The sequence below is a fragment of the Beta vulgaris genome, chromosome 1, assembly GCF_026745355.1.
Source record: "Beta vulgaris subsp. vulgaris cultivar EL10 chromosome 1, EL10.2, whole genome shotgun sequence".
Lineage (NCBI taxonomy): Eukaryota > Viridiplantae > Streptophyta > Magnoliopsida > Caryophyllales > Amaranthaceae > Beta > Beta vulgaris.
In genome coordinates this window covers 7,063,629-7,090,963 of record NC_079202.1, presented here as the reverse complement: position 1 = coordinate 7,090,963, position 27,335 = coordinate 7,063,629, and the positions used below count along the sequence as shown (strand labels likewise).

Sequence of the window (27,335 nt, the reverse complement as noted above, 5' to 3'; positions counted from 1 at the left end):
TTTATTTTTTGGATGCGAGGTTCATTAACAATAGAGAAACGTTGACAAAGGTGATCCCATAAACGTTGGGGATCATGAAATTTAGTTAATGTACTCTTTACCTCAAGAGGGATGGTGTTTGTAATCTACGACACGAGCATAGCGTTGATGGTTTCCCAATCAGTGTCGGTACATGGAGGGACGGACAAAGGGATGGTACCATCGATAAACCCAAATTTATGACGTGCAACCAAGGCTAACTGAATACTGGAAGCCCAATCTGCATAATTATCAGGACCAAGACTTGTGGGAGTAAGGAATCTCCGGGATGGTCCTGTGGCCCAAGAAAGAGCGGGGAAGAAGGGTCGATTTTTGTCGGCGGTGGTGGAGGGTCATTACAATTTTAGATTTTAATGGTGGATTGAAAAACTTGCTCTGATACCATGACAAAAAGGTTTAGAGAGGAGAATATTTTGTTGTGTGTTTGATAGGAAAGTTGCCTAAAAAATAGGAATACAACCAAAGAAGGAATCCTAACAAAGCAATCCTAAGATATCTCAACATCTCGGTTAATCACTAAGTTTTATTAATGTTGTTTGAGAGCATGTGGCTCCTGATGATCTTGATCGGTTGGATCCTACTTAACTCGAAATATATGAGAATTTTACTAAAGGTATCTTTTAACATAAGTGGTTACTCCCTCATAAATTGAGAGGATGAAATAAAGTACTAAAATAATTTATATAAATTTAGGGAGCCATAATATGACATTTATACACAAGCAAAATAATAGGGCTCCTAATCAGTGGCGGAGCCAGGATTTTCATTCAGGGGTAGCATAATATAACTAACCAAATAACGGTTCATAATAGTAGAATATAATTCACGTTAACCTACACTTATAACCCTTTTGTATGATACTATATTATTATATGGTTCATAATACTATATTCTTTAGACTTACATTATGAGAGAGTTCTTTCCATAAAAACTCTACGTACCATACTACTTTGTCGTATCCAACCCTTTTAAAGCCGAAGAATTTCTCTGTCATATAATGTAAGTCTGAAAAACTAAAAATAAGAAACTAATGAAAAACTTAACGTTGATTTAACAGAGGGGTGCAATATAGAATAAAAAAAACTCAAAGCTACAATTTGAAATGAAAAAAAAAATATTCAGAATATAACGTAGGAAATGGAAAAATACATGGATATTTTATCAAAAAAAGGTTCTCTTTAAAATATATGATTTAGAAAAGGTTGAACCTTTTTATTCGAAATTAGGGGAGTGTAATGTATTTATAATATAATGAAAGACAACTATAATTAAAATAAAGTTTGTTAGTATATGAAGTATTATTTATTTAAATTCAAGTATAATTGTAGAAGATGGAAAAGATTTGAAACATAGGAGATATTAAAGAAAAGGACAAAAGAGAGGAAGAAAGAGGAAAAAAGAAAAAGGTAAAAAGAAAATAAAGAAAAGAGAAAACTAAAACAACAAAATGCTCCGCATGGAACTCGAACCTAATACCTCCTTGTCTTCAATATATTGCACTTACCACCGCGACAAACGCAATATATCAATAATACCTTGCTAGATTTTGTAGATATTCTGTTCCTATTTTTTTTTCTCCCAGCCTATTTTTTTTTTTTTAAGGGGTAGCATATGCTACCCCTTGTTACTTAATAGATCGGCCCCTGCTCCTAATAGAGTGTCATTCATCCTTTTACATAGCTTCTACATTGGTCATATGCTCTTCCTTCTATACTCAAGTATTCTTGCGATTTATTTATTATTTGTATTTTCTTATAGGAAGGAGGTGCTCCCATTGTTCATCGTGTAATACAGGTACATTCCTCATATTTCTATTTAATGATAAAATTTGATCCTGTCTTTTATAACAATGCAGGATCGGCAATGAAACATATGATGCAATGTCAGATAAAAAATTTCACAATTTTGGTTTTTGTTTTATAGACATGACATGAGTTCATCAGTCTACCAAAATTAAATGGTTTGTCACCGTTTTTTATAGATACTAAGCCACGTATCTATTTTAATTAGTTAGAAGGTAATATTTTTACTATATTAATAATTAACTTTCATAATACCATTTCGTCAGAAAATAAGAATAGCAATACCCTTACTATAACATTAAAGAATTTTACGTACATTGGTATGATTGATATGTAAAACTTAAAATGCCAAAAAGACAGTAAACTTTTGTTTTTAGTAAGTATAATAATGCCTGCCAAAAAACCAAATGTACACCCTACTTCATAGAACTTAGGTCATAAGACTTTCGAACCTAGGAAAAGTAACAAAGGATACAAGCGACCCCAAATAATTAACGATTTCCTATCTACCCATAATCTAGAGTTATCTGAGGTAAGCAAAACTTAAATCTTAACACTTAACTCTGTATTGTATATTTGCAATAGTTATATTCACACTCGGCACTTTTTTAATGCCAAAAGCATCATTCTTTACTAGCCAAATGTGGCATGCAACGGTAGCAAGTACAATAGGAAATACACCTATCTTGACGTAGGATCTTCTACTCCTTAGCAGCCAATGGAAAAAGAGTTATCTTTGGTGTTATGTCCAGCCATCTTATCAGGGCATTCAAAACCAACCGACTATACGAAAAAGCAAAGAAGAAATGGTGGTGGGATTCCACGGCCAACTCACAAATATAGCAGTTTTTGCTTTCATAACCAGCTATAACTGAACAATTTTCTCTTGTTTTCCTAAGTAAGTAGATTAATTAAACCAAGAAATTACATCTGAAACAATCCAACAAGGAGACAAACTAACTAGGTTGTAATCCCTCCTAGAAGGATTGGAAACACGCTCATGGACTAATAATCCTCTAACCCATTATAAAGTGTTTAACCACATTTGATCTTTCCTAGTTATCTTCTTAGGGAGTACAAGAACTCTAGCCGTAACAATACATTTACATTGTTTAACAACGGTAGCAATACAAGGTAAACAATGTTGCCAATATATAAAGTTTCTACTTTGTCAACTACTATAGATCAAAGCTGCTAAAGTGGCAAAATCACTTATTTTTGGAATTTTGTTATGCGCCCTCTCTGCACATTCCTGGACAGCCACTGCATATCTTTTAAGTCAGAATTGACACCAAGCCATGTCTTCAAACTCCTTAAAGATTCAGTTAATAAGTGACTGAGTTTCTTCTAAATTCCAACATATAAGACATAGTGCATTCTGACTCACACCATATTGAAACAATCTTGATGTAGTCCATAGGATAAACCTATGCTTGGGCACAATAAGCCTGTTACACACCATTCTATCCCAACACACATGTTGTTGCTCACTTATAAGCTTCTCATACACAACCTTGATTGAGTATCTTCCAATGAGTTGAATTCATCCTGTCAGTGTATCTGTTTGATATGTTCTTTAACATGACAAATCTTCTTCCAATACCAGCTTCCACCAGTTTGTACTCTTCAAATAGACCGAGCTAATTCATCTAATCCAAATATTATCTTGCTTAGTTTCAATTTCCCATACATATTTACCTAGACTGGCAATATTTCACTTTATGATATCTCTGTATCCCAGGCTTCTAGCTGCCTTAGAAGAGCACATTTGATCCGAGGACAAAGAGACACTAGGAATTTCTTAGGTAAAGTGAATACATATGCCCAATAAACATGTAGGCTCAAAAGTACAGAGTTAACTAGTTGAACTCTAGTTGTGTAAGATAAATTCCTTGAGTTTCATACTCTTGTACTAGTAGTTATCTCCTCGACTAAAGCTTCACATTGTGCATTAGAAGTCTTCTTTGCACATTTATGCACATTTAGGCACTCCAAGATACCTAAATGGTAAATTCTCTTTCTGAAATCCAGATACTTCGAAGATTCTCTACTCATCTCTTCCATTCATGCCACATGTGTGAAAAGCATACTTGCCAATATTAGCTTTCAGAAAACAGCTGAAAATCCCTTAATAACATATATATAGATACATAGTCTCCCTTGCAACACATACTGAGATCATCAGCAAATCATAAGTGAGTGAGTTTCATTTCTTTACACCTAGAGTGAAACTAAAACTACTCTAAATCACCCAACTTAGTCAATATTCTTGACAAGAGTTCCATACACAGCACAAACAATAAAGGTGAAATTGGATCACCTTGCCTCAGCCCTCTTAAGAACTTGAAAAAATTTTCATACTCCCATTTAACAATAAGGAAAACATAGGACTGGTAACACACTCCATTATGAGTTCAATAAAGGTATTAGGGAAGCCTAATGCATGCTTGCATCATCTCATTCTAGAAATCTCAATTAACTGTGTCATAGGCCTTTTGAATATCTATCTTCAATAGACATTTAGGCTTTACCATTTTCCTTCCAAAATGCTTCACTATCCTGAATCACCATGATGTTGTGAGAAATATATCTACCATGTACGAAAATCCTCCTTGATTTTTCATAATCAAATCTACGGAATCTTCCTCAATCCCCCACAAATAACCTTGTGACACATTTATACAAGGTGTTACAGTATGATATTGGTCTGAATTCACTCACATTCTTAGGAAATTTTGTCCTAGGAACAAGAGTGATTATAGTTGTGTTCAACTCCTTTAAGATCTTTCTTCCTTGTAATGTATCCAAAACTGCTTTAATTACCTCATTGTTGACAATTGACCAGACATCTCTATAAAAATGAGACCCAAAACCATCAGTTTGGGAGCTTTGTATCCTGAAATAGACATTAAGGCCTTCTTAACCTCCCCAACTGTGATTATAGGCCCCTCTCGAATCAGCTGAACATTCACCGTCTTCATCCCCTCATTTGAAATTAGAAGCTTTTCATAGTAAAACAAAAAAGCTTTAGATACAGCTTCAGTAGATACATGCCAAATCCCTTTTTCATCATATATACAATAGACTTGGTTCCGCAATCTTTTAGCTTTTATTCTTTGATGGAATAAGGATGTGATCTCATCACATCCTTAATCCAAGCATGTTTTGCTTTCTGAGAAAGAAATTCCCAATGAGCTTTATGCTTATAATGGTAATCCTTGACAGCTTCAGCCACATCATGATCCCCTGGATGCATATCCAATTCAGCTTGGATTGCTTGCATTTTATGTTAGGATTTTATTTCAGCAGCATGGATCTTCATATAACCATCTCTACATAATTCTCTTAATGCAAGCTTCACATTTTTAAGCTTTTTTACCAGCTTAAACATTTTTGTCCCCTACACTTATGTTCTCCGGCTTTTCTAATACATCTTTTAAACTGTGGTGACATTCTCCATATTGTGAAGTATTTAAAAGGTCTTTTACCCTTCCATCATATGCATATACAGAAAAGAATGTAGGGATATGGTTAAATTCCCCTTCATTCATGAAGCAAGCTTCAGCTGAAGGGAACAAATCTATCTAAGCTTGATTGGAAAGTACTCTATAAGCTTTTAAAAAATTCTTGCATTGCCATGCTGTTTGTTATTCTAGGTATAGAAATTTCCTGAACTTTTAATATCATTCATGTTACAGAAACTCACACAACAATCATGTCCCTCATCTCATACTCTCTTACACTTGAGCCTATTCTTTCGTCAGTGTGCATAACATTATTAAAATCACCACATGATCCAAGCATCTTGATTATATAAACTTGTTTAAGATCCTCCCATGATTCCTTTTTTTTACTTCTTTCATTAAAAGCATGAATAAAAGAACAAAAGAAACCAACTCACTACTACTAGGCATCAAATAACAATGCAGCAATTGAGTAGTAACTTTAATGTTTGTTACCTGAAAACTCTCGGATTTCAAAGCTAAAGTAATTCTACCACTATCATGTTGACTAAAATTGCTAGTAAAGCACTTCTCCTCGAAAACCCTTTGATACAGTCTCCCCATATCATGGGCCTTTATTTTTGTTTCCAGTAGACTAACAACATCGAAATTAAGCTTTTGAACATATTATTGTACATCATTCTGCTTATTGATGTTATTCAAGCCTCTCACGTTCCAACATAATATTTTGTCCATTCTTTCCTGGAGGCTCTCCCCTTCCTTTCTTACTTGTTGTTTAAGACCACTTTTGTCCATTTACTAAACAGATTTTGTGTCTTGGTTATAGTAACATTAGATACCCTGACTTTGATAGGCATCAAAGCCTTCTGAAAACCATCAGGATCCACCTCTACATGTACAAGATCTACTATTGGCTCTGTTGAAACACCTACAAGTGTTATTATAGCAAGTTCAGTTAGGTTTCGTTCCTTCAGCTTGAACTTTAAGAACCCAAACTTTCTTAGTCTTCTTCAATCTACTTTCTTGCTCAACATGGCCAAAATGCTTACAATTCTGACACCTTGTTGGTTTCCATTCAAACATAACAGGCACCTCAGTCAAGCATCCATGCTCATTCTAGAAATTGATATTATCGGGCAACTTCTGATCAATATCTATTTCAATCAAAACACACGCATTTTGCAATTTCTCCCTTTTCCTTGTTGCTTTATCACGTTTAATCAGATCAACTAATTGAGATACAATTTTATGAAGTGATTTCTCTCCGCAATACTTTCAATTCAACCTCAATTGGATCCACACAGGAAGAGTATTCACAACTTCTCATTCAAAATCCATTTTTGGGTGTCAGGGTTTCATAATCACAGGTTTTTTGTCAAAGAAGTAATGGCCCTCTAAGACCTTATCCCTAGAATCCATGGCATGGAAACGAACAAGAAACATTTCCTTCTTCACCATTGCCACCTTATCAATATTTAAGGATTTCCAAACTCGACGCAGATTATCCTCCATCACTTGAATAGGTGGATTAGATCCAATGTCATAACAAATAATCGATGATTTTCGAAACTCAGTTTTCTCTTGGATATCATCCATTTCAAGGTGAACAACTTGAATTTCATTTCCACCATACATTACATTCATTCTATTCACATTTTCACCTATAATTCCATCTGCATTCTCCATTTCTTCTTCCTTTCATCTTTGACAAATACATTATCAAATTGTTGTAAAATCGGGATAAGATTACATGGTGCATGTACTTTGTTCGGGTTGAGAACGATGACCATAACTATTATGGATGGTTTGCAACCTTCATTGAAGGTATGACATGTCTCAGATTGTTGTTTCAACTAATTCAATGATGATTGCAGCTTCAAATATTCTCCAATACCCAGTCCAAAATCCAGTGCTTCAATGCCCATGATCTCCTTCATTGAATGAGTTCTAAGAGCTTGGGAGTCCGATGATGGACCCTTAGCTTTTTCATTATTTTTCCACGATTACTTCTCTGAGATTTCTCCCCAAAATTTCTTGTCATGGCTACGATAAGCTATCGTGCACCGAGAGAAAACTTGACAATAAAGTTTCTCAAGGTTTAAACTTGACTAGTTTCACTTTTCTCTCTTGTTTGTAGTCTGCCCTATATTCCAAGCCACAGTATTACTGTGCTTAGGCAAAGTATTCCAAACTACTTCTCCTGTAATCTATTATGATGGAATAAGTTCTAGTGGTATCCCAATTTTGCATATTCATTTGCCTGAGATCATTCATAACCTTGCATAAGTGTTCTAAACAACCTAGCTTAGAACCTGAAGGAACATTAAAACTCCACTAATTATGACGTTTGATATATATGTAGCATGGATTCATTTGACCCATAAATCATACTTGTGTATGCTAGTATGCCTAGCTACCTAACTAATTTTTCTACAACAAACCAGATTTTATGACTTGATGTTCCTAAAGCCAAGATTACCTGGATTCCACTTTACATAGCCACTCTTCACACCTGAAGCCTAACCTTGCCAAAGAAAATGTCTACGAGTCTTGTTGATCTTTATTACAGTTAGGGGAAAATAAACATCTTATCCAAGTAATTGTGTATACTCATGAGAACAGAGTTAAGAGGTTGGGCATGTCCGACAAAGGAAGTTTCCTTGTATTTCATGATCTTATTCTTATAATCATTTATTCCACTAGAGATTCACAATCGGTCGCTTTAAGCTTCTTTGAGCTAATAGGACTCGCAAGTATATGAAGAGAAGTTATTTCTTTACTAAACCCAGAGATGTGTTGGAATCTTTGAGCTTCACTATCAATCATATCAGTACAATTGAGAGCAGATTTGGAGTTGTTTGCCTTGAAATAATTTCAAGCCTCCATAAAAATAGGCAGATTTGGCATCACATTTACACAACAATAATTGATCTTTTACAAAGTAGATATGATTTAGATGCAAAGAGGGTAACCTGAGAACTTGTAGAGTTGTAGTTCCCTCATGTAGGCCATAATTATGGATCAATGATCTATGCATATAACAAATAGCAAGGGTACATCAAATCTCCTCGCCTTAATCCCATTTTTGCTAGGAAATAACCTTATGTACTACCATCAATGAGAAGACCAAATTTAGGAGTTGTGATACAAGCCATCACACACTTAATAAAGTGAGAAGGAAAGTGCACGGCTTAAATTAAATTGGCAATAAATTTCTATTGAATTGAATTATATGCCTTCTTAAGATCAATTTTCTTCAAAACATCAGGATCCTAATTACTTCGTATGTTAAATAATTTCACAAAGTATTGCCATAATAGGATGTTACTTGTGAAACTTCTGCCAGAGATAAATGCTCCTTGATTTGGATCAACAGAATTAGGGGAAACCAAACCTAATCTAAAGCGATGAGCTTGGTAATAGTGTTGTATATCACTGAACAATCCCCAACACCAAGAGGGGAATTCACTTTAAGTACCAAAGTGATGGTCATCACTTTCACCTCATATGACAATTTACCATGCCTTAAATTTTTTCTTGAAGAACAAGTTAGTCTAACCATCAATGGCGAGTGATTTCTCATCAGGAATGGAGAATAAAGCTTCCTTAATCTCACTAGGATCAAAATGAAGATTGAGTATCTGTAATTGTTTTATGGTTAAGACGTGTTCTCTAGCAATAATATGACACTCAATGCTCTTTGTGGTACATTATACCATTATTACCTAGAACCCCGTGATAAAAATCAAGGAAAGCCTCTTATGTCGAGTTTGAAGCTTAACTAGTATTATTCTTTTGAGCAGCTTTATAAGCCACCCTAGCCTTTTTTTTTCCTATCCCTGAAGATCACTATTAGCTGGATCCACATGAAGATCGTTTTAGGAGTGCAACATGTTTTGATAAGTGACAAAAATTCTCATTATTCGAAGCTTTAAGCTCCTTCTTCGACTGTCACTCTTCTGAGATAAATACAGAGAAAAACTTGGTACAAGAAATTTGTTATTCTCGTGCTTCTTGAACAAGATCAAGAAATTTAGGTGAATGGCACCACATAAGGATCTGATGGCCTCTTGAGGAAAAGCTCTCAGCTGGACAATGATCATATTCCTTTGAGGGAGGAATGTAATTGCAATCATATGTCATTCAGTAAACCAACCCTCTTTTGCCACTGTATAGTCAAGTTCACAACAAACTCTACTATCCCCATGGCTTATTTGTCCAGGTGAAGGACTGATCATGGCTTTAACATCAAGCGTATTACACTAATTCATACATGCCTTTATACCAATAACCTCCCTTGCTCTCACTCGCACATAATGGCATTAAGGTCTACAAATACCATCTAAGCCTTGGAATTATTTTGCGGTATCTTATCTTGTTAGAGTTTGGCCCTCCATGCTCCATCATATAATCCATAGACAAATGAACAATAAAATCTCCTCCCAACATTGGCTACAACCACCTCAGTGTGATTCAATAGACTAGAATAAACAATCACATCGAAAGTAGAAGGATGCCATCCTAGAGTAACCCTTCCATTGGCATGCCAAGCATTATTGCTTGAGATACACCAACTAGGATATACAGTAAGATATGAGTCACCTAAAACACGTTTTAATCTTTTTTTCAAGAAGGCTAAATAGTCTAATGTTATGAGATAAAAGAAATTGTTCCACATCTATTTGCTTCCTCTTATTATGTAGCATTTCACATTACAACATAGAATATTATTGTTTTAGGTCAGGAGGCATCCCCTCCTACCCTAATTCACCCTAATTCACCTGCATTGATCAAGATTGTGTGATATTCCTCCTCTGATGGCCCTTCTCTTGAATCTAATTCCTCTAGGAAATCAAAAGCATTCTTAACTATCACAAGATCTGATTGTTATTTGTCATTAGGGTTGCATTTATGAATAAATTGGAATCCATCAAAATCAACCGTAATTGGATTTTTCTTTTGGACTCATTTTTTATGCAGCATCAGAATCAACTCGCCCACCTTACCACCTCTACCTGATCCTGATTCTTGGTGCAACATCTCCCTTACCTATTGTTCATTATTCATTTATTAGCCTCAAGTTGAAAGCCCCGATTCACTCAGCCCACATTCTCTTTCTCCTTCTCATTCTTCCGTGTCTCCCTCCTCTTCTTCTAATGATGGCCCATTAAATATTTCTTCCTCTCTCTTTCTCTCTCTCTCCTGCTGGCTCAAATCCCCCTTCCCCCCATGCTACACCCTCTCCTTTGTGTCTCACTCTCGGCCCAGAAATCCTGGCCCCATTCTCTCATCTTCTCTCGCTGACTCTTCCCTCCCCTTTATTGCTACCCACTCCGGCCAACTACCCTCCTCATCTCGCGCTGATTCTCCCCATTCTTCTTCTCAGTCCCATGCTAGCCCAATATCATCCCACAACCCTTCTCCTAATACTTCTCCAGTTAATCCAGTAGCCCCTCCTGCTGGAATTATTACTCGTTCCACAAATAACGTCTTTAAACCCGATCCTAATATGTCAACTCCACCACTACTACCTCCAAGCCCACCGTCCCAAAAAATGTTACCCAAGCCCTCAAAGACACCTATTGACGACAAGCAATGGAAGAAGAGCTTGCTTCTCTTCACACTCTTAGTACTCGGGATTTATCATCTCCCACTGTGGCTCATAATTTTGTTAGATGTGAATGGGTGTTCAGAATTAAATATACCAAACACGGCACTATTGACTGATACAAAGCTCGTTTGGTTACTAAACGGTTCCAACAATCTCCCGGCATTGATTATACTGCAACTATTCGAACGCTCCTTAGCCTTGCGGCTACTCAACAATTGTTTTTACGACAACTTGATATTAATAATGTATTTCTGCAGGGTACTTTACATGAAGAAGTTTACATGGCTCAACCTTCTGGGTTCATTGACTCAACCTTCCCTTCTTATGTTTTGCAAACTAAAGAAGGCCATTTATGGTCTCAAACAAGCCCCTAGGGATAAGTACACCGAACTCACTAATTATTTTGTTTGTGAAGGTATTAAACGTTGTGTTCCACACACATCTTTCTTTATTCTCCATCATGATACTACACCTATTTATCTCATTGTATATGTTGATGATATTATTATTACTGAGCCTAGTTTATCTCATCTTGACTCTTTTATCAAGACTCTTGCTCATAGGTTCACTTCGAAAGATCTTGATCTTCTATCTTATTTTCTTGGTGTAGAAGTCATGCACACCTCTCATGGACTTTTTCTCAATCAACAACGATACATACTGATCTCATTGAAAGCATGGGCATGATTGATGCTAAGCACGTGCCTACTCCTATGCTCACAACTCACGACCCTCTCACTGCTAGTTCGGGTGATGTTCTTGTCGAGCCCAAGGACTATAGCTGTCTTGGCCAGTTTGCAATTCCTTAATCTTACTAGACCCGGTGTTTCTTAAACGGTCAATAAGTTGTCTCAATTCATGCATCATCCGACAACTACTCATTGGTTGGCTCTCAAACGTTTGCTTCGCCAATGGCACTCTTGATAAAGGCATTAGTATTTTCAAGGATTCTCCATCTACTCTTCATGCTTTCTCTAATGCAGACTGGTAGGGATTACACTTCTACTATGGGACATGTTATTTTTCTTGGTAAAACTCTTATTACATTGTGTTCAAAGAAACAAAAATCCATTGCAAAATTATCGACGGAAATCGAATACCGTGATGTATCTTCTACTACCAGAGAGCTTATGTAGGTTCATAATTTATTAACTTAAATGGGTGTTTGTTTAACCACCACTCTTGTTATCTTTTGTGATAATCTAAGTGATACTCTATGCAAATTCGATTTTTTATTCAAAGATGAAACATCTTGTTATTGCATTTTATTTCATACGTGAGCAAGTTCAGAATGGTACACTAAGAGTTACTCATGGTTCTACCGGTGATCAAAATTGTCGACTTCCTTACCAAGCCTCTCTCTCGACCACGGTTTGATGCTCTACTTCTCAAGATCGGACTTTCGGATTCCCCATCCATCTTACGGGGGCATATAAGAAATAATATCACTGCTGATATTATTCATGATCATGATCAAAGATGATCATGATATTATTTCTATAAATCATTTGTATATCGTCTTTCTCCTATATCCTTCTTTGTATGGTTATTCTTTCGTTTGTTATCTCTTAGTGTTGTACTATATATACTGCTGTAAGTTTCTCTAATGAATATAAGCTTAACCTCACTTTCTCAATTTATATATTTATTTTAAAAAGGAATATATAAACTAATATTTCACTATAATATTTTATAATACAAATTACACAATCGAAGTTAGAAATAATATAAAAAAATTTAGAGTTGAATATTATCATAATATCATACATTTTTTTTGAGTAGTTAAAAAGCCATATACTTCTTTTTTGTGTACAAGTTCTTTGAAACATACATGTTGAATCTAATGGTTGAACTACTAGTGAAATTGTTTTAGTTCATCTCATATTTAAATAAATGTCATTTATTATCTTTTACAATTTCTAATAAAAGAAAGTCGTGCTTGGGACTATAATCCTAATAACCTTGCTATGTTGTCAATCACAGAGTATTCAGGAAAAAACCCTAGTCGTTTTTTATGCATACGCATTTAGCTGCTCTAAGCTAACCAATCCAAAGTTTTTAATTAGTTTATTTAATTATTGGTTATGGTTAGTTTTGAGAATAAAAAAGTTTTTCAAGTGCTTAATTTGCTCTAATCCAGGTGGTAATAAGCAATAACAACCACAGTTTTCCCTAAAACTCTTCTTAAGCATCTTAATTAGGCTAATCTTTTGCTAATCTCCTTTTAAGCAAGATTAATTAGTACTAATGATACCTTAGTCATCATTAAGTATTGATAATCAAGTTTAGTTGGTGATTAATTAGCTTAATTAGGTTGATTAATTAAGTTAATCTTGTTTAGAGCTAAGCTAGCTTAATCTTCATGTAATCCGATTTTGATTAAGCTTAAGGAGGTGTATTTTGCTGCAATTTCAAGCCACCTCAAGCTTGTAGCTGATCTCATGGATGAGTAGAAGGGCCATGTGAAGTTCACATGGGCAAAGAAGCACCAACAAATGAAAGGAGAGAACTTCATGGCAAGGTATACCAAGCTGCCTTTCACACGTCGAGCAGCTTCATTTTCTTCTGTTTTGGGCAAGGATTTTTCCTTCTCCAATTGGCTTGAAATTGTGAAGATATTTTGTTTAAGATATCTATTTTAATGTCCAATAGTTAGTTTTTCTGTTTTCCAACGTCCTATAGGGTAGCTTAGCTAATCATTAGAAGTGTGCTGTAACAGTTTTAGTTTTAATTTCTCTTATTTTATTGTCCTAGTTGGCATAGCAAATGGTGTCCAAATGAGCTGAATTCTGGACAGGTTGTAGCCTTATGTATCTACTTTGTAATGTTTTTGGAATTAGACCATTCCAGTTGATATTGAAACTTTTATGACAAATATACTAAGCTGTGTGCATAGTGTATCTTTGGGTCAGTTTTGACCAATTCTCAAACCTTTGCTATTTTGATCATCTAAACGTTTAGATGATTGAATTAGCAAAGGTTTGATAAGAGGTCAAAATTGACCGAAATAAACAATATGCACACAGCTTAGTATTCTTGGCATAAAAGTTTCAATTTCAAGTGTATTGATGTTATTCCAAAAGGATTACAAAGTTAAACTTATATGGCTACAACATGTCCAAAATTCAGCTCATTTGGACGCCATTTGCTATGCCAACTAGGACAATAAAATAAGAGAAACAAAAACTAAAACTGTTACAGCACACTTCTAATGATTAGCTAAGCTACCCTATAGGACGTTGGAAAACAGAAAAACTAACAATTGGACATTAAAATACATATCTTAAACAAAATATCTTCCCAATTTCAAGCCAATTGGAGAAGGAAAAACCCTTGTCCAAAACAGAAGAAAATGAAGCTGCTGGACGTGTGAAAGGCAGCTTGGTATACCTTGCCATGAAGTTCTCTCCTCTCATTTGTTGGTGCTTCTTTGCCCATGTGAACTTCACATGGCCCTTCTACTCATCCATGAGATCAGTTACAAGCTTGAGGTGGCTTGGAATTGCAGCAAAATACACCTCCTTAAGCTTAATCAAAATTGGATTACATGAAGATTAAGCTAGCTTAGCTCTAAACAAGATTAACTTAACTAATCAACCTAATTAAGCTAATTAATCCCCAACTAAACTTGATTATCAATACTTAATGATGATTAAGGTATCATTAGTACTAATTAATCTTGCTTAAAAGGAGATTAGCAAAAGATCAGCCTAATTAAGATGCTTAAGAAGAGTTTTAGGGAAAACCGTGCTTGTTCTTGCTTATTACCACCTGGATTAGAGCAAATCAAGCCCTTGAAAACCTTTTTTATTCTCAAAACTAACCATAACCAATAATTAAATAAACTAATTAAAAACTTTGGATTGGTTAGCTTAGAGCAGCTAAATGCGTATGCATCATACTCCCCTTCTTGAAAGAAGATTCGTCCTCGAATCTTGTAAGTGCTATTTGGACATCGAAAGCTTAAACTTTCACCAACAATCTCCTCTTCTTGTCTCCTTTCATCTTCTATATGTTCTGCAAAACAAGATTTTTCAGATAATATTATAGGAAATTTGAAATCTTCTTCCAATTCTTGATCTTCACTTTTGAGTTGTTGTGTTTCTATTAGTTCCACTATCATTGTGGCTTCCTTTGCTTCACAAGAGATCACTTCCTCCTTTTCTTCCACTATGAATTCGGCCTCCATTGTTGTTTCTTCATTGGGGATGATTTCTTTGGTTACTTCAATTTCATTGTCTCTAAAAGGTTGTTGAAGTTGATGGAGATCTTCTTTTATAGCTTGAAGTTGACAAATACTATTTTGAAGTTGTTGAGTACAAATTCGAGTTTTTCTCTTGTACATGAATTACATATACAACCCAATTGATAAGAACATGATAAAAACTCCTTCTTGAGTTCGCTTCTCAACTTACTCCAAGTGCTTATCTTCTGTTTTCCATCTTTTCTTCTCTTGGCCTTTAAGTGTTCCCACCATTTTAAAGCATGTTTTCTAAAAGAAAATTTGATTAGTTCAATCAAAGCATAATCGGGAAGATCATACCATTCATAAACTTTATCAACTTGGTGAAGCCATTTCTGAAATTTGGATGGACAAAGTGAACCATCAAATTTAGGAATTAGAGTGTTTTCATGGTTTTGGTATAAGGTACCCACGACTTAAGAACTAGAACAACTCAAAAAATTTCGTTAGTTTTGGACCTCTTAAGAAAAATCAACCCAGATTAATAGCAAATCAACTCCGATGAGCCTCAAAATTTACCATCATATAAATCACTTCTTGAACCACCAAAATAACATATCATACGTCTAAAAACTCAAAGAAATGAATCAGATATAGCCTCAAACTTTCGAGTTAAATTTCTGGTAGTTTTGTGTTTAAGGTTTTGTGTTTGGGTTTAAGGAGTGTTTTTTGGATGTTTATGGGATGATTTGAATGCTCTTAAACAACCATTAGCTCTGATACCAAATGATGCATAAAGATTTAGACAACAAGAGCATTCAAGTTAAGAAAGAACAAAGATAAGAACATGTATCAAACCGGTTCAAATTGTTCGAACAACCACCTACTTTCCACCAACCAAAGTACCACCAATCAAGACCAAACTATAACAATGAGCTTCTAGTTTGAGTCTACTTTGTGATTCAAGCACCAAATGAACGTTTAGATGATTGAATTAGCAAAGGTTTGATAAGAGGTCAAAACTGACCGAAATAAACACTATGCACACAGCTTAGTATTCTTGGCATAAAAGTTTCAATTTCAAGTGTATTGATGTAATTCCAAAAGGATTACAAAGTTAACTTATATGGATACAACACCTCCAAAATTCAGCTCATTTGAACGCCATTTGCTATGCCAACTAGGACAATAAAATAAGAGAAACAAAAACTAAAACTGTTACAGCACACTTCTAATGATTAGCTAAGCTACCCCATAGGACGTTAGAAAACAGGAAAACTAACTATTGGAAATTAAAATACATATCTTAAACAAAATATCTTCACAATTTCAAGCCAATTGGAGAAGGAAAAAGCCTTGCCCAAAACAGAAGAAAATGAAGCTGCTGGACGTGTGAAAGGCAGCTTGGTATACCTTGCCATGAAGTTCTCTCCTCTCATTTGTTGGTGCTTCTTTGCCCATGTGAACTTCACATGGTCCTTCTACACTTCCCTAAGATTATCAATAAGCTGGAGGTGGCTTGGAATTGCAGCAAATTACATCTTACTTAGCTTAAACAAAATCGGATTACAAGGAGCTTAAGCTAGATTAGCTCTAAACATGATTAGCTTAACTTAATCACCTAATTAGGCTAGTTAATCACCTACTAAACTTGATTATCAATACTTAATGATGATTAAGGTATCATTAGTACTAATTAATCTTGCTTAAAAGGAGATTAGCAAAAGATTAGCCTAATTAAGATGCTTAAGAAGAGTTTTAGGGAAAATCGTGCTTGTTCTTGCTTATTACCACCTGGATTAGAGCAAATCAAGCCCTTGAAAACCTTTTTTATTCTCAAAACTAACCATAACCAATAATTAAATAAACTAATTAAAAACTTTGGATTGGTTAGCTTAGAGCAGCTAAATGTGTATGCATCATACTCCCCTTCTTGAAAGAAGATTCGTCCTTGAATCTTGTAAGTGCTATTTGGACATCGAAAGCTTAAACTTTCACCAACAATCTCCTCTTCTTGTCTCCTTTCATCTTCGATATGTTCTGCAAAACAACATTTTTCAGATAATATTATGGGAAATTTGAAATCTTCTTCCAATTCTTGATCTTCACTTTTGAGTTGTGTTTCTATTAGTTCCACTATCATTGTGGCTTCCTTTGCTTCACAAGAGACCACTTCCCTTTTCCCTTCCCCCTGTTTGTTGATCCTCCTTAGCCATGTTAGTTCTAAGTTTGGTGGTTTGTTCGCAGTATGTGTGGTTAGTGTTATAGTTAGTGTAAGTTGATTCTTAAGAGTTACTAAGGCTATAGTCTGTTGTTAGTTATGGCAATTGAAAAATGTTTGTCAGTTGGATAAGAGATGGTGGTGTAATGTTGTCGTTGTAAGATCTGTAGTTTTTCTTTCTGAAATCCTTGATGTAGGCACGAGTGAATCACGAAGATGTGAAGTATAAGTGTGGTCGAGGCGATGATCGAAGTTCATGGTTAGACTTTGTGTTTTTCGGTTTTCAAAACCGGAGGTGTGTTTGAGAGCTCACCATATTTATCTCTCTTTTTCGCTTGGCAATGACCTTCATAGTCTTTGCCTTGAAAAATTCAAATCTGCAAGCGTCACCCTAGTTTCATCTGGTGGATTTAAGCACGTCCCGTTTTTCCTACCTTACAGAGAAACATGAAATACTCTCGAGAGAGAGAGAGAGTCATGACTCACCTAGGGATGTGACTCTTCATCACATCATGAGCGAGCCAAGAATCCCAAGTGTCAGAAGTTCGTTGGGATTGCTCATGCGACTAGATGCAAGTTCGTTGTCCGGATCGTGAACGACACTCGCTTCTCCTACCACTTCCATTATCATAATTTTGATTCCACCAGCACAATCATCGACCAGCAATGCCCTCCTTAATAAGCGACTCTCTATCGATTTTGCTTGTTTTTGTTTTTAGGGCATGTAACAGCTCATAAAGCTTCTTTAGGTTTTCTTTTGTTTGTGTTTGGTCCTATTAGCAATAGGATGTACTTCGTTGTTTAATTAATACACGTTTTCTCGATGTCAAAAAAAAAAGCAAATAACTTTCCGTATGTTTCCTAACCAACTTAGTTTTTTACATTCTTTTTCATGTTTTAATGTGAACATATTGCAGGTTACTAAACATCTGGATACTGGAGATGTCAATCTATTAACCAAAGGTGAGTTGTTTATGTAATACTTTGTAGTGTTGATTTGTCGTTAGGCTTTTAGTATTGTTCACAAATTAATTATTCAGTATTATGCAACTACTCCCTCTGTCTCCTAAAAATCTTCTCTCTTTTCATTTAAGTGTCTTTCCAAAAGAACTTCCATCTTTTACTTTATTCCTTATTTGCAACTTTTTTTCCCTTTTTATCCTCTCATGTCCCTATCATATGGTCCACCATTATATTATGAAGGGCATGTTCTCCCCAGCTTATTTTCATTTCAGTTCAGTTCAGATCAGTTCAGTTCAGTTCAGCTCTTGACAATATTTTTACACTCACATATCACTATTCATTTCATTTCAGTTCAGTTCAATTCAGTTCAGTTCAATTCAGTTCAGTTCAATTCAGTTCGGTTCAATTCAATTCAGTTCAATTCAGTTCAGTTCAGTTCAGTTCAATTGAACTGTTTTATGCTGAAAAGAACATGCCCTAATTCAATTTTACTCATTTCCCTCTCCTACTTTAACCCCTTTTATTTGTTTAATTATCTTAATCCTTTTCTCTCTCCTACTTTACACATTTCACACCCCACACAAATGGATTTTCCTTAGTATCTGTAAAAACAGTAACGAGAAGAATTTTAGGAAACAGGAGTAGCACGTAGCAGTCTTCAGCCAAACAATTGATTAGCGCCAAAACACCACAAGCTTTACAACTTTGAAAACTCTCAACAGTATATTGTACTTGGGTGTTTTCAAACATTCGTGTACAGAATCCCTTTCTCTTCAAATAAATTTCATGCTAGGCTTCTTTGCCAATTAAATAACTTTTAGTAGGGAAAGATAAATTGGTAGATAGATGTTTTAAGCAAATATGCATAATCGCCTTCTTGAGGCTGCATGTATTGATGTATTAGCGGGTGGAAAGACAAAACTCCAAATATTGGTAAATGATAATCTAGTATATGAATTTTTTTTTTTTTTTGGTACATAAAGAAAGTTAGGACACCCTTCTCTAAAGGGAGATTCCTAACGAATCCAGAAGAACTAATTTATTTAACAAAGGTTCCGTAGAAACATCCACGTCTAGCGAAGCAGCAGAAATATTGTGACCTTTTTTTGATAGAAGATCTGCTACCCGATTAGCTTCTCGGAAAATATGCTTGATGGTGTAGAATCTAAACTGTCGAAGCAAATGCAGAATGTCATCAATTAGGTTTTGGATAGTCCAGGGGCAATTGTAATGCCCTTGCAACACTCTTATAACTACTGATTATCTCCTTCAATATATAGATCTTGTATATGTTGCTGAATGGCAAGTATCAATCCATTTCTTAATCCCCGGCTTCAGCAACGAGAGCTGAGGTTTGGCCAAATCGATAAACTTGAGCGGCCACAAGAAGACCAGCGGAGTTGCGAATGGAACCACCGGCAGCGGCTGAAGAGTCAATGACTGAGCCATCAAAGTTTAGCTTGAAGTGATTGGGAGGCGGAGGCTGCCAGCTAACTGCGATGGAAGTAGGGGACCTGCAAGGAGGAAGTGAAGAGCTAGTGAAGGAAAAATCCATCGTATTTCGCGTAGTCCATTCCAAATACAAATGCCAGACTCTGTAATAAATTCGATTTAAATTAAGCACATTTTCCTCAAAGATAATTGAGTTGCGTTCCTTCCAAATACTCCATAAATTGTAGCAGAACAATTGTAAGGCCTTAGGATAGGATCTGAGACTCGTTAGGCATTGTTCAAGCTCTTGAGGCATTATATAACGGATTTTTGGTCGTAGATAATTTGATTTCCAATATTGACTGATTAGAGGGCATGTGAAAAATAAATGGTCAAGTGTCTCATTACTAGCTTTACAAAGAGGGCATAGAGCGTCATTAGTGATTTGACGATCAGCTAAATTGAATTTTAACGGCAATCCATTTTGTAAACATTGCCATAGAAAAATTTGTATTTTTGGGGATATATTAATTTTCCATATCCAGTTAAAAGACCAAGGAATATTCTGAGGAGTATTTCCATGAGCGAGCCAGGTGGCTGTTTTAACAGAAAATTCTCTAGAGGTTGTAAGCCCCTAACAAGGCACATTGGCGGTATGCGACTTAATCGATAATATTTTCTTTCTATTAATATATATCCCGGTAGCTAATATTCATTTAACTTATAAATCAGTGAGTGTTATTAATTTCCTATTAGATGTATATTGTAATAGACATTTATTACCCTATGCATTGTTCTGCTTTGATTAAGGGACTTCCAGCTTATTTTCATTTTAGTTCAGTTCAGTTGCAATAAGTTCAATTCAGTTCAGTTATTTAATTCTCTGATAATAAAACAATAATAATTATTATTAGTATCACTATTATTATTACTACTATTACTATTACTATTGTAAATTTTAGTATCATTATTACAATTATTATTATATTATTATTGTTATTATTACTTCTATTACTATTGCTTTTAATATTATTATTATTAAAAAATAATAATATTATTATTATTTTAATATTGCTAATTATTATTTTACTAATAATTTATTATTGTTATTTAATAATTTATTAAAATAGTTTATTATTATTTTATTAATAACTTATTATTATTAATAAATCATTATTATGAATTTATTATTAATTAAATAATATTATACTAAATTCTTATCACTAGTATTAGTTATAATTTAATTCAGTTCAGTTGCATTCAGTTCAGTTCAGTTCAGTTCAGTTTGTTTTATATCGAATAGAACATATCCTAAATTTCTACTAAGGAATTAGGACATGCTTGTTATTTGTTTGAAAAACTCATAATTTGTAGAAACAGTCATATTTTTTGCACGAACTCGTTCTAAAACCCCCCGATTTTTGCCCAAGTTTGTTCCCAAAATCTCCTATTCCAATTTATTATAACATTTAGAAATAGATTATAACTCCTTTTATTTGGCAGCAAACTATCTACAGAGTAGTCACTCTATAAATTATTATGTTGCAGGGGACAATAATCCTAAAGACGATAGAAACAGTTTATATATGGAAGACCAGCAATGGATTAATCAAAAGGACCATGTACTCGGAAAAGTAATCGGGTAATGTGTAACTATTTACATTTTGTTTCTCAATCCAAGTACATACCTAGTTTATACTTACTAGGTGCAATATTTTGATTTGCAAAAAGTATTGCAACAAAGAAAAAGGAGTAAGTATTGACTTCTCAATTCAATTTCTACATCATGTATTTGCAATTCGGAAAAAAAGCAAAAAAAAAAGGCTATAAAACTGTCCATGTAAATTGGAAATTTTGTGAAACACCAATTATTAGTTTTCACTTTTTAAAAAACAACTAGCTACAAGTTTTTTTTAAAAAAAATAATTACCTATTATCAAGTATCAAGTTTTTCATTCTTTGATGGTAATCATTAATGATGCAATTAGAGGAAACAATCAAAACTTCTTTTTTGTATTTCTAATCGATATGTGTACAACCATTTGGCATGTGTTTTTACTTGTATATAAGCACGTTTATTAGTGACTGTAGTTGTGGCATCAAAACATGTGTATATGTTTTTTTTTAGAAAAAAATTGTGCAAACGCTTTTGAGTATAACTAAGAGAAGTAGTGTTCTTTTGTATCTGCTAGGGTAAACATCTTGTTATGTGACACAAGATGTGTATCTTGTTTTCTTATGATTTATAATCTAATACAGAATGCTCTAACAGATATATTCCGCACATTGGCTCAGCAATAATCTTTGTAAATATGCATTCTTTTGCCATGGTACGTACGTGAGTTTAAATTGTATAATCCTTATCCTTACTCATTATCATTGTTTGTAAGTATATTGTTTATGAAATGCAAAAAGAAGAACCATTATATTGCGTTTTTTCCTGCTTTGGATGTACTACACCAGCATTGACAAGTAGCACAACTCTCCAATCTATGTACTTCATGATTTTTTAGAACAAGTTAAATTCACATGTTATAAATTTGAAAAAGGTGCCAAAGCATATAATTTTTAGATTTTTCGAAAAACTGCTTCATATGAAAATTCGTGTGTAGTTGTTGGCAATATGAAGGCATGTAATTTGTTGGTTGTATCACTTGTTAATGTTAATATGGTACAAACAGAAAAAAGGGAAAACCTTCTATGAGTATTTTTCATTGTACTAATTATATGTTGAATTTTAAATATGACTATGTTTTATTGATTTCAAAGTTGATGTTATGTGTAAATACAGTATTTGGTGATGGGTGCAATGAGCATGCTAGTCCTGACTCGGAAGAGCAACATGTTTGGGTAAAAATACATCCAATTACTTCTTGGTTGGAAGGGTGAAGCAAAGTTATTTTGTTGGTAAAAGGTCATCCTAGCACTTTGGAAAGACGAGAGTTTTGTTACATAAATTCCTGCAATTTTTAGTTGTACATTAGTGAAGCAAAAGATTTCTTTGCTGTTGTATTTCAGGTTCTAATCTAGTTAGATTTCTAGTATTTTAATTTATTTTTTTGACAATTTGGAAAGCGTACAAACGAAACAAAAAAAAAAACAACAAACAAACAAACAATCACTTAATGAGTGGTAAAAGGAAAGCTAGGATTCCTGCACGCTTTTGCTACATCATGGGCAAAAGCCACTTCCTATCTCGAAACTTTCACGATCATACACCCCTGAAAAGTAGCAGCTACACTTTGAATATCCTTATGTCTCTAGTAGAGGCCGACCCCAAGTAGATCAGAGTCGAGTAAACCATCACACTGTCAAAAGAGTTATTTATAGCCCAAAGCATGCCTAGCAGGCAAGCTTGGGCCTCAACTTGGAGTACATTGGGTACTTTCATTATATACCCCTCTTGGACATGAAAATCTGAATAACTTACCTCTGCGACCCAGGCTGCCACTGCATGATGAGAGCGTTTGTCCCAGCTGGCCCCATCAACTCGAATAAGAACGTCAGGGATCTATTGAGGGAAGTTATCAATTATGCATAATTAAAGCCTGGTGGCAGGCCGGCTCTAATGTAGTTATGATGGGGAAAGAATGTCTCTTGGGAGAAAGTCATATGTTGTTTTTGCCCTTCCTTGAAGTGAAATTTGAAACCCTCAAGTGTTACCCGCTAGTGATTGAACACTTGATCATTTCGCATTTTCCAAATCGTCCATAACATTCCTACAAAAAGTGGTAATTGCGAGCCATGTAGTCCTTCGGCAGATCTGAAATGAAGAATTTGTTGGACTAACCACTCTTTAAAATTAGTCATATTAGTAGATGAGGTGTGGATGTTACAAATGTCTATATGCCAAACTTCCGAGGCGAGTGGATACAACCTAAACAATAAAACAAATGTTGACAATCTTCCGCTTCTCGAGACAAATGGGACAATCTTCCGTACTTCTTATGCCTCTGAGAGCGAGATTGGCAGAAGTCACAAGACAATTATGCCATAATTTGCCGACAAATAATCTCCATTTGGGCATGATATTCAAGCTCCATAGAATGCGAAAAAAATCTCTCCTCGTTACTTGTCATGCTACATTTTTTTTGTTGATGTTGTAATGTAATAATAGAACCTGTTTTAGTAGAATATTCACCTGATTTAGTGAAGGGCCAATACTTGCAATCATCGGGCGAGGAATGCACCGGGAGCTCTAATTCAGAGATCTGACGGGCACTAGCTGGGATAAAGAGGCGATGAGTTTTCCTCAGACTTTAGAATGGGGACTTATAAGATCTGCTACCTTTAAATGAGTAGCGTCTCAAAGAGAAATATTGTCGTTCATGATAGGGGTGCTGCCTAGAACCCATTTATCCTTTGAGGCAATTATAGTTAGCCTATTTCCCACTTTCCAAACGCAAGTACCTGACAGAGTGTGACTTGCCTTGATGAGGCCTTTTGGCCCCCAAGAAATGTTGCGAAACCTCTTAGGAATAATACTTGTAGGAGAAAACGACCTCTATCATAGACTCGAGAGATGAGAAGCTGGGGGTGATGTTGAATACGCCACACATACTTCATGAGAAGGGCCTCATTCAGTTCACCAATATTTTGAATTCCAATCGCATCAAACCCTTTTGGTTGATGCAGCTTTTTTCCTCCAATGGATACCTTTATCCGGATTATTCGTCCAAAAAAATCTAGCCAACAGACTATCCTATTTGTTAGCAATAGTGATGGGTAGTCTAAAAACAGCGAACTGATTGATAATCGAGGCTAAAAGGATGAAGTTGATAATTATAAGTTTAAGAGATTGGCTTAAACCTTTGTGTTGCCATTGAGCAATTTTTGAAGAAGTAGTATCCTGAAGGGGAGTGAAGTGTTGGGATCTTTTTTTTTTTGCACATCGACAGTCACTCCTAAGTAAACCCCAAAAGATGCTTTGGACTCCATTCTGAGAATGTTTTTGTATTGTTGCTGCCTATCAGCTGCTATATTTGGACTAAATTTAATAAATGATTTTTGAAGATATAGAAGCTGGCCTGAAATCGAACAAAATCTCTCTATCATATTTTTGAGAGCCATGCAAGAATCTTCTGAAATACGGAAAAAAGAACATAGAATCATCCGCAAAGAAAAGGTCAGAAATAGTTAGAGCATGTTGACGTCTTTGGATGCCTTGAAAACTATTAATATCCACAACAAGAGACGTCATACACGACAATATATCCATGCAGAATAGAAATAAATAAGGTGACAAGGGGTCACTCTGCCATAAACCACATTGTGGTCTGAATGGTTTGGACGCAACTCCATTGACGAGGATTTTGTAGGAAACTGTAGATATACATTGACGTATGAGGTGAACCTAGGAAACTAGAAACCCATAGGCCTGAAGAATTTTGAGAATGAATAATCAGCTTACTCGATCATAAGGTTTTTACATATCGATTTTGAACGCAGTAAGGTGATGGGAGCATGTTCTAGCATTGACTTTTGTGCCTATTCTAGCATTGCTTTTTGTGCCGAAATTTGTGAATGCAATTGTAGGATATACTTCCTTTGTTTATTAAATAGATGCACATTATTGACTTTAGATATTATTTGAATAGTAACTTTGATTATATTACTTAGTACTTTTGTAAAATAAATGTCACTATTTTGATTGTGGTTAGGTTAATTTCCATGTATATTTTTAAAAGATAACTATTTTTATAATTGTATAATAATATATAATTGAAGATATTGATGATTAAAGTCTCATTGATAAGTGTGTCAACTCAAAATAATGCATTTATTAAGACTAGAGGAAGTATTTATAAAACAAGTATTCCCTTCATTCAAAATATAGTTCCTATTTCTATTTTGGGAGTCAAAATTTAAAATATTTGACTAAATATTCTCATTAATGTATACAAAAAAAAGATATTCATGTGGGGTCTTGTTGGATTTGTCTCAAACTGTACATTCATAATATCAATTTTTTATATTTTTTACTAATACGAAATAGAAGATATAATAGGTCAAAGATATGTCTCGGAGACTGTGCAAAAAGAAATGGGAATTATATTTTGTGACCGATGGAGTATGAGCTAACATGAGGATGGAAGGTATCTTTCATCAGATATTGGTGAATTGGGTTAAAAGAAGACATATGTACTAGTAGTAGCGTTATTAAAATATATGAGCAACAATTGTAAATTATCTTGTGTTCAATCTTATATGTTGACATAGAGTTACATCAATTGTTATGTATTAACTTCTTGGTACTTTTATACAGTACTCACCGTTTTCTAGTTGTATCCTGATGTTATTTTTTTATGTTGTACCCTTAAATTTTTTATTTATGCTATGTTGTAGCTTTCCTTAAGTTAAGTTTCTCATTAGTTCCTATATTCAATTTTTTGGACTTAGGGCCTATTCTCTTCGGCATAAAACAGCTGAACTGAACTGATTGGAGCTGAACTGAACTGATTGGAGCTGAACTGAACTGAACAGAACTGAACTGAATTGAATTGAATTGAATTGAATTAAATTGAATTAAATTGAATTAAATTGAATTAAATTAAATGTAATAAATATATAAATAATATTTAAACATTAATAATATGAATATTAAATAATAATTATAATGGTAAGTAATAATAATGAATAATAATAATAGTATTTTGGATATTTTTTAATGATAATTATACATAAATAATATTAATAATCATAAATTAATAATAATAATAATTAATGATAATAATGATAATTAATAATAATCATTTTATATTATTTGTATTGATATATTAATACTTGATGATGATTATATAATAACAATAATATCTAAGAAGTAAATTAATATTACTATTTTAATAATTAAATTTAATAATATAATAATATTTAGTAATAAAAATAATGATTGGGTTGGACCAGCGAAAATTACATCATAAACCGTTTTGACACGATTTGATTGGTTTGTGGGCTAAATAACGTGGGTTTATTTGTGCTTCGACCTAAACCATGTTCCTCCTAATAATAATAGTAATAATAATGAGTAAAGCTATAGTCAGCAGCAGCAGCAACAACAACAACAACAACAACAACAACAACAACAACAACAACAACAACAGCAACATAATAATAATAATAATAATAATAATAATAATAATAATAATAATAATATTTAACAAAATAGTTATAAAAGAATGGAGCTGAACTGAACTGAACTGGACTGAAAATAAGCTGGGGAGAACAGGCCCTTATACTGATTGAGAGACATTATTCAACTTTAAAAGTGCAAGACGCAATGAACAATAGGTAAAGTTTCTAAAGGAAAATATTTCTCCTAATGTAAGTATAAAAAATGAATATGTGGTAATAAATAAAAAACTCGATTTTGACTTGATAGAGGAAAATAACAAGTTTAAGGGCACAAATTGGGAGAAAAAATGTCAAGTGTACATAATAGATTACGCTAAAACATTATGACACCTTATTTTTTGATGATTCAAAAATTTGTGCAAGGGGTTACAAAACCTTGACTACTTACTGAAAGTGTCATCATTCAACCAATTGTATTTCCTTTTTCAACCTAACTTTATATCTCTCTACTAATTAATTCTTTTGTTTTATTAAAGATCTGGAATGAAAC

The 27,335-nt window shown here is 34.3% G+C and overlaps 2 protein-coding genes across 5 annotated transcripts in view; both read left to right on the top strand.

The window, feature by feature from the left end:
• Window positions 1–22,780, top strand: part of LOC104905135 (uncharacterized) — a 44,908-nt gene extending 22,128 nt beyond the window's left edge. The window contains exons 4-8 of one of the 4 annotated variants that reach the window (XM_010693585.3): window positions 1,798–1,833; window positions 18,238–18,283; window positions 21,263–21,356; window positions 21,987–22,044; window positions 22,506–22,780. In XM_010693585.3, coding sequence (XP_010691887.1) covers window positions 1,798–1,833; window positions 18,238–18,283; window positions 21,263–21,356; window positions 21,987–22,044; window positions 22,506–22,568 — 297 coding nt within the window. In that variant the 3' untranslated portion in view covers window positions 22,569–22,780. Of the gene's footprint in view, window positions 1–1,797; window positions 1,834–18,237; window positions 18,284–21,262; window positions 21,357–21,973; window positions 22,045–22,505 lie in introns of those variants that run through there. The other 3 variants (XM_048646837.2, XM_048646842.2, XM_057390905.1) reach the window with 3 other exon arrangements.
• A 3,987-nt stretch (window positions 22,781–26,767) lies between these two features.
• Window positions 26,768–27,335, top strand: part of LOC130592070 (uncharacterized) — a gene marked incomplete at both ends in the record, with an annotated part of 3,064 nt that continues 2,496 nt past the window's right edge. Inside the window, one exon of the mRNA XM_057396211.1 lies at window positions 26,768–26,818. Within this exon, the coding sequence (XP_057252194.1) occupies window positions 26,768–26,818 (51 nt within the window). The remainder of the gene's footprint in view (window positions 26,819–27,335) is intronic.